Source organism: Scomber japonicus, chromosome 2 (assembly GCF_027409825.1).
Source record: "Scomber japonicus isolate fScoJap1 chromosome 2, fScoJap1.pri, whole genome shotgun sequence".
Taxonomy (NCBI): Eukaryota; Metazoa; Chordata; class Actinopteri; order Scombriformes; family Scombridae; genus Scomber; species Scomber japonicus.
This window is the reverse complement of record NC_070579.1, coordinates 3,003,797-3,012,532: the sequence shown is the minus strand read 5'-3', so window position 1 is coordinate 3,012,532 and position 8,736 is coordinate 3,003,797. Positions and strand designations below refer to the sequence as shown.

The 8,736-nt window shown below is 37.6% G+C and overlaps 1 protein-coding gene across 1 annotated transcript in view; it reads left to right on the top strand.

The window, feature by feature from the left end:
* The first annotated feature begins 250 nt into the window (after nt 1–250).
* The window catches only part of LOC128378714 (nidogen-1-like), a 35,836-nt gene continuing 27,350 nt past the window's right edge, over nt 251–8,736 (top strand). The window contains exon 1 of the mRNA XM_053338296.1: nt 251–451. Coding sequence (XP_053194271.1) covers nt 251–451 — 201 coding nt within the window. The remainder of the gene's footprint in view (nt 452–8,736) is intronic.

The window sequence follows — 8,736 nt, the reverse complement described above, 5'->3', positions numbered from 1 at the left end:
TTTATTTTGAAAATCTACCACCGGATGTGGCGTGGCTGTTACTTAAACCCTCCCGCTGCTCTTCCATCCATTCATATTCATCCGTGTTCCCCCCTTCACTCTGTACCGGCCGCTGGTGCTGCTCTCTGCCCGCCGCCCTCACCTCCTCTCCGGCTCTGTGCGCTGCAGAGCCCCGCTGGTCTGACGGTGCGCGCGTGTGTGTGAGTGACAGTGTGTGTGTGTGCGCGCGTGGAGCCTGATCAGGGAGAAGATGTCCTGCAGCTGGCTGAGTTTCTGGTGCTGCTGCTGGCTGAGCCTCAGTGTTTGGACCGCGGCTCTGGAGCTGCAGCAGCTGGTCCAGTATGGAGAAGAAGCCGGCGACCAGCAGCTTCCTCCCGGCTCCGACTCCACCGCGGAGCTGCCTCTCACCGGCTCCATGTACCTCTTCAGCGAGACTGTGGATAAAGTTTATGTGAGTACAACATCCAGAAAGAAGGGTGAATTTATTTAAACATCAGGTTCATTCATTAAAGTTTAATAAATGCTCAGAAATCAGTGTTAACAGAGAGGCAGAAAAGTCTGATTTTAACTTGTAAAAGCGTCTAAAAACTTAATTCAGAGGTCAAACAGGAAATAAAACTGAATTGAAACAAGATAATAAACTTAAAAGGATTGAAATTCAAGTTATATTTGCAGTGAGTTCATGTAAGTCTGCAACTATTGATTGATCATTTTCTTACATAATCACTCTATCCACAATAAAATGTCCAAACTCAGAAGCTAATTAATAAACTTAAATTAGTTTAAAAGTTAAATCTTACTTTGCCAAAACTGATAATTAAAGTTTTTTGTCTTTGTCTAATGACATGAGACAGAAAACCATCATAGTCATGTATTAAATATTGATTATTCTAAAGTTTCTGAAGCAGTTGTAAAACACAGAGGATCAATCTCTTAATTTTTAACCTTAAGATTCCTTCAAACCTCTCATATATTAGGTTGTCAAATGAAGTTTCAAAGAGTGTAAATGACATTTTAACTCAGTTTTGAGACGTAAAACTACAAAATAATGCTGAAACTCATCAATCTGCTCTGAAACATTCATGATTTACGGTCTCTGCCCTTCAGGAAAATTAAATCAACTTGTGTTTAATTCATTAGTTGATGTGTTTTTATAGAAAGGTCAGGGAAATATCGGCTATCGTCTAAATATCGTCTTAGATTTTGGATATCGTGATACAATATTATAGCAGTATCAATATTTAGGTATTTGGTTGTAAATATCGTCCAATCTTAGTTTAACACATTTGTAAGTTTTTGCTGTTAATTATTATTTATTAATTCTTTCGTCTAGACTGATCCATCTGATAAGTTAATTACTCTTTTTCAATGCGATCTTCACTTTCAATCACTTTGTTTTCTCTCTCTGTCTGTCTGTTTGTTTGTTTGTTGACACCTGATAAGATTTTTTTACTGATTACTTACAAACTGACTACAAACACTTTAGACACATTCAGATCTGCAGATTTTCAAAATAAAATGACAAAAAAAAAAACATCGTCAGCACGTGGTTCAGTTTTATTGTTTTTTAGTGTATAAAATGGTAAAAAGTAGTTAAAAATTGCAGAAAATTATGACATGTTAGAGGCTGGGAATGGAGATATTTGGCATTTTTGCTTTTAAAAATGCTTGAAGTGATTATTCAATTATCAGAATAGCTGCTGATTGACTTTCTGATAAATGTTCACGGCATTTAAAAAGTTTCATGAGTGAGTTTTGATTGAGCGATGTGATTGATAATTGATATATTTGCTTCAGTCTTTCAGCTCTTTGTTCTCTTTTTCAATGCGATCTTCACTTTCAATCACTCTGTTTTCTCTCTCTGTTTGTTTGTTGGCACCTGATAAGCTTTTCAATTGGATCTTAATGACTTCAGGACTTTGTATCACTGTTTTGCAACGTGTGTGTGTGTGTGTGTGTGGAGCTACTGGCAAAGTGTGTGCCTGTGTAATTACTGGTGGAGTGTGTGTGTGTTCATGTCTTTCTATCATTAAGGGGACCACTTTCAGCTAGAAGCATTGTGAGGACATTTTGGCTCCTCGAAACTTCAAAGGGTAGCGAGAGGCTTCAGACTTGGTTTTAAAGTGAAGGTTAGAGTTGGGTTTAAGGGTTAAGTCCTGATGGTTAAGTTTAGGGTAAAAGGCTCAGGAGTGCAGTGTGTGTGTGTGTGTGTGTGTGTGTGTGTGTATGAGGGTCCTCACAAGGATATAAAGACAAACGTGTGTGTGTGTGTGTGTGTGTGTGTAACAGTTGGAGGTGTCGGACTCTGTGAATATGTGGAGCTGCTGGAATGTGAGTCAATTAAAAGCCAACACAGATAAGCCTTTCATCAGTGGACACACACACACACACACACACACACACACACACACACACACACACACACACACACACACATTCCTCAGGTCATGTGACAGCTAATCCAGATTGGGGTGTTTACACTCATCAACTCCTGATTCCTTGCATGTTGAACTTCACTCATTTTATTGATTAATCGATTGGTTTGAAATGCAACGTCTCCAAAGATCTTCAGTTTAATGTCAGATAGTCACATTTAAGAAGCTGGAATCAGAGAATTTGGACTCAACACATTGATTATCAGAATGGTTGTTTCATTTCATAATTGACATTATTGACGAGTTGGAGGCAAAGTAACCCATCAGACTGAATGAAGTGATAGTTCAGTATATTTATGAGGTTAGACTGGTTAGACTCATCCTGTATCGTGCTCTGCTGTATTGGACAAAAAGTTTTGATTTCTTTTATAATAAAGTCCTGAAAACAGAATATTACTGAATTTATGATAGAAATACTGAGTCAGTCATTGTTTTTAACGAGTCATTCGGATCTCAATCTCTAAATTCAGACCCTCCAATAAGTGTGCAGTTGGTCATATTGTAAATTATTGCCCCTTTTTTAATAAGACTTGAAGACTTATTTTAGCTTTGATGTCTGCTGTGTGGGCATTGATTGAGACATCACTGCACCCAACTTTATATACGGTTTATGAATTCATCAATTAGTCAATCAATGTAAAATGAATCTCCAACTATTTTGCTAATCCAATAATAATTTTAGTCATTTTTAAAAGTAAACATGGCAAAAAATTGCTGCTTTTTAATTTAAATAATCAGCTGCAGCCCTAATTAGATGTTATCCTGTTGAACTATAAGCTCAGACTTTGTAATGTTACAGTAATTCCAATTCAAACTCAGTATGTTTTCTGGCCAAATGTTAGAAATTGATCATTTGAGCAGAAATGCAAAATTTTGACTTTTTAGCTCCTCAAATGTGAAACTTTAAGCTTTTTTTATGTCTTACATGACAGTAAACTGCACATCTGAATGTTAGTGGGACAAAACAAGACATCTGAAGTCACATCTTAACTATTCAAGTAACTATTTGAGTGTTTTTCTTATGTTCACTTTTTCTAAACTGGTAAAAATATCCATGTCTCGAAATTGTGTCTCACTGTTGACAGCGTTGAGATAAAAGCCCCCTGGTGGTTAATCTGTGTATTACATGTATCTGATGGTACATCTCTCTAAAACTCTTGGATCACATATGATTCACTTGGTGTTTTGGGGTTAATCTGTTGTATTAGGACTAAAAGGAACCAGATCAACCCAACAAATAAAACTGATGCTGTTTAAAGTCAGAAATATATTTTCTTTTTTTTCTTATCACTTTTTGAATCGTCGGCTCAGAAGTTGCTGAGTCTTCTTGACACCTTGATACGTTTCTCTTCTTCTCTGTTTCAGTCACTTTACCATTTGTCCCCCTCCCACTCCCCCACAAACCTTCCCCCCATTAAAGCAACACACTTCAGACCACACAGATCACTTAAAATGTCTCTACAGGAAGTTGTCGGGACATCGTGAACTTTCGTCTACATGATGATTCACGTTATTTAAAACGCTGCGGGGCAGAACTAGTGTAAATGTGAGCAGACATCTTGTTAAGTTTGTGGTGGTTGTTGTTGTTGGAGGATAAACGAGTGAAACCCTGCAGTCGTGTTCACATACAGGACAGGAAACACGCGGCTCATGTATGTTCTGTTAGTTTTACCTCACACACAGAGACACAGGCACAGTTTAACCCTCCTGTTGTTTTACGGTTGACTGGTCAACTTCAGACTGTTTTATAAAGCACAAGATATAAATTATCACCCAATTCTGTGTTCGACCTCTTTAGTCCAACTTCACTCCAACTTATTACCAAAGGTTTTACACATATTGTTGGAAATTATGATTAATAGGCCTCATTTCAATGAAACTATACCTCATTGTTGAGTTAGCGCCTGTTGTCTTTGGGGCAATTTGGACTCGGGTTAAATGTGAGGATTTGTTATATTTGGTGTTGGACTGTTGGTTTTTATAGAACAAATGACAGAGAAAATACTCATTAGATACTAGTGAGGTTATTATACCTAGTAATACTTTTTATGATACCTTCCCTTGAGGACATTACGGTCAATGGGCCTCATTTAAATGAAATTATACCTCATTTTTGAGTTAATGCCAGTTGTCTTCCTGGTTCAATTTTGACAACAGGAAGGTTTAGATGAACTCAGAGAAACTTTCCTGAATAAAAACAAACAAAATCCAACTGAAGCAACAAGAAGAAGAAACACCGGAGGCTTTAATGTGAACAGTTATATTTCATACTGCAGCTCAGTGGACGTAAGAAACGAGTCAATGATTTGGCCTCTTTTTCTATTAATTGAATCAAGTCTCGGTTTTGAATCGAGAGTAGGCTGTAGTGAACATTTCAGTCTGTAGGGGGCACTAACACTAAAACATATGACTGAATATTGTTAATAGATTCCTCCAAAAAAGATGATTTACAGAGAACGATTACAACACTTTGACTCTCTGTTTTCAGCAGGTGGTTTAGATGTTCTTGTTTTTGTTGTATTCTGAGTTAATTTTATTCATTTATCAGGAAAAAAAAACAATCTCACACAAGGAGAAGAAATGTGTTGAACCAGATTTAGCTTCGAGCTGATGTCCATCAACAACTACATCCTCTAAATTAATTAATAATTTGTCATTTATTGGTAATTACTTGATGAAGATGTATGTTTAAAGTATAATCATTAAGATTCATTAATATTTATTGTTTCATATTCAGTGTCCAAGGACTCTTTGTCCGTTAGACACATTTTCATCTAAAGTTACACCAGGGGACGGGGGTGTGGGTAGGGGGCTGTTTGACTCTGAGCCTCCTCTGCTGAGTTTTCCCGCGGTGTAAAGCTCTAATTGGTCACTGGGAGTCTATAAAGGACCTGCCCCCTCTTTAAAGACTCCTCCAACCCCCCTTCCACCTTCCCCCACCCCCCTAAACTGGCTGACATCCTGTTGCTCTGTGACTCCTCAGTAATTATCAAACACTACAAGCTCTTTTCTTTTCTTTCACTTAAACCAACATCAGGACTGAAAACGCTGCAGATTTGCCTGTATAGTAACTCTTCCTGGCTTGGCTCCAGTACCCCCCCCCCCCCCCTTAGTTTTCGGTCGGTCCTCAACAGGAAGCTGGAGAGCGTCCTCGCTGAGCTGGCACATCTGGAACGTATAGACACGAGACATCTGTCCTCCAAAAAAACAGATGGCAGCGCTCAGGGTGTTTCCTCCCCTCCGCTGTTCTCACACTGATAATGATGATCTCAGGGGTCCGACATGTGTGATGTCAGCGGCGTCCTGGCAAGTTTCCACCAGGGGAGAGTTGTGGGGGTGTGTGGGGGGGGGGGGTATATGTGATCTCACTCAGACAGTACATGCATTATTACATGTTGAACGAGGTCTTTAACAGCTGAAAGAATCACAAATATGCAGCAGAGAAGGAGTCTGCAGACATGTCGAAGAGTCCGCCTACCACCAGATATAGAATAGTTTAATTCAATGAAATTCAACTTTGAGACACTTTAAACCAACTGGCAGAAGATAGATAGATAGATAGAGAGATAGAGAGATAGATAGTCACTGTATTGATCCCAATGGGGACATTCAGGTTTCCAGCAGCTCAATATAAGCATAAAAGTAATAAAGCAACAAACAGAATAAAAAGAGGTGTAATATAAGAGTAGGAGGTGTAAGAGTAAAACTAAAGCCAATAGTCAATAGCCAGTTGATTATGAACTGCAAGATAAAAACCATATATGTAATGTCTAAAATAAATAAGGATACTAAAATTCAGCTTATAAAACATACGACCCAATAAAGTTAAAAGCAACATTGTGCTGGTTGAGTATAAACCATTTTATGAACAGATGAGCAGACTGTTCTGATAACTTTTACTACTGATATTACAGATTAGTGAATGAATTCATATAAATAGCTTATAAATGTCCTTGTTTTCGTCATCTCTCTTGGAGACAGTGACAAACCAAAAAGGGGAAAAAGCAGTTTCTAACCGCATTTCCAAATAACACCGACCCCTTTTTAGATTAGTCATCAATAGATCCCCATATACATAACAAACACAACATATTTATAATAATTGGCTACATGCAATACATAATGCAAGAGTCCATCAATGTGTTTTTACGCTCTGTTTCAGGCCTCCATTCAGACTAAAGTTGTGTTTTTTTGTCATTTTTTAAATATCAGTAGAGCTGAACATGCTGCAGAGCTCTTGTCCTTATCCTGGATTTACAGCATGTTGATTAGAGCTGCAACAATTAGCTGATTAATTGATCTACAAATATTATTTGGCAATGTTTTTAGTATTTTTTCAATGCAAAAACGCCAAAAATTAGCTGGTTCTTGATGAAAATAATGGATAGTTGCTGCCATGGTTGAATGTTGTCTATAAGCTCAGATTGTTATGTTATTGTAATGGCAATAAAGATTGTTTTTCAGTTTTTTAGAATTATTTTTGTGCATTTTTTGCCTTTATTTGACAGTAGATAAAGTTAACTCAAATTCAAACTGGGTGTGCTTTCAGGCCATTTCCAAATAACACCGACCCCTTTTTTAGATTAGTCATTCAATAGATTCTAATGTATATTTTCGACTGTTGGACAAAACAAGACTGAAGACTGATCTTTGAGCTTTAAAAAAATATAACAAGGATTTTTCTATATATATCTTTCTGACCAAGTGTTAGATGAGAAACTGGATAATTCACTGGTTTATTGTTTTATTTATATTTTTGGGTTATGTGCTGGGAACAGTAACTTCCTGTGGTTGTCTCTGCTGGTTGCCGGGCAACTGCTCAGAGCCAAGAAATAGTCGAGGACATAACCTTCGATGAGACTTCAGTTGTGGAACTGATTAACCAAACGATGTAACGTGTTAATCAGTGACTCTTAGATGTATTTTCTTACCTTTGGATGAACCGGTCTTTATGCTACGCTAAGCGGACGCTGCCTGAAGCTTCGTCTTTAACACAGATATGAGAGAAGAGTCAATCTGAACGTCTAATCATCTGAAATTCCTCCTTTTTGAGTCTTTGCTGCTGTTTTCATGAGGATCAGAAGAAAAGGGCTGCAACTAATAATTATTTTCATTATCAATTAATCTGCCTTTTATTGTCTTGGTAACTGAGTAATTGTTTCATCTGATAAACAATGAAACTAAAACCCCAAAGCAGCAAATTCTCACCTTTTTAAGAACAATAACAACAACAAAATTAATTTATTATGAATCAATTATCATTATTGTTTCAGATTAATTTTCTGTTCTATTGACTCATCGATTAATTGACTAATCTGTGCAGCTGTGAATGTTGGTGGTGTTTAAAAAAGGAGGTTTAACAGGAGTTTTGTAGGGATTGCATTACTTTACCTGTTGTTTTTCTTCTTATGGAGGCTGATAGTAAATAAAATGAATATTTTTTGATAATACATGTGATGTTTTATCTGATAAACAACCAAATTCCCAAAGCAGTAAATTCTCACCTTTTTAAGAACCTGTATCCTGGAATTTTTGGCATTATTGCTCAAAGACTTTTAATCAATTCTCAAGATCATAGTAGAATCATTTACTGTCTTTTGACCAATCGATTAAATTTTAGTGGGGTCTTTTTTCTTCTTATGGAGGCTGATAGTAAAAAAATATGTTGTAAACAACTGAAACTAAAAACCCAAAGCAGCAAATTCTCACCTTTTTAAGAACCTCAAACCTGGAATTTTTGGCATTTTTGCTCAAAGACTTTTAATCAATTATCAAGATTTAAATATCAGTGGTTAAGTGTGTTTTTAAAAAGGTTATCAGGAGTTTTGCAGTGATTGCATTACTTTACCTTTCATTTTTCTTCTTATAAAAGCTGATACTTTTTGATCGTTTGCGGTTTGGATGAAGTCAAAGCTCCACCTGAGCCTGTTAGCAGCTTCTGTCCCTTTTGTTGGATGTTTGTTAATGTCGTTAACCGTCGGCTCAGACAAAAGATCTGCTGTCTGCTCCAGTGTCTTCAGCTCTGCAGGCGTCTTTCTCTAAAGTCAGATACCTGCTGGGAGACCCTGGCCTTTCACCCACATGCTGCTGTCATTCATGCATTTCTGTGGAGGAAGTGTCTGCGGGGCGCGAGGGGAGGAGGGGGGGGTCAAAAGCTCCCCTGAAGGTCCCATGTCTACTCCAGGTTTTTACAAAGGCAGTCATGCAAGACAGCTTTCCTCTTTGGCTCTTCTTTCGTCGCCTCTCTCTCATCTTCCTGCATCATCTCAGGCTCACTGAGAGATTTCTTTCATCCGTCTTC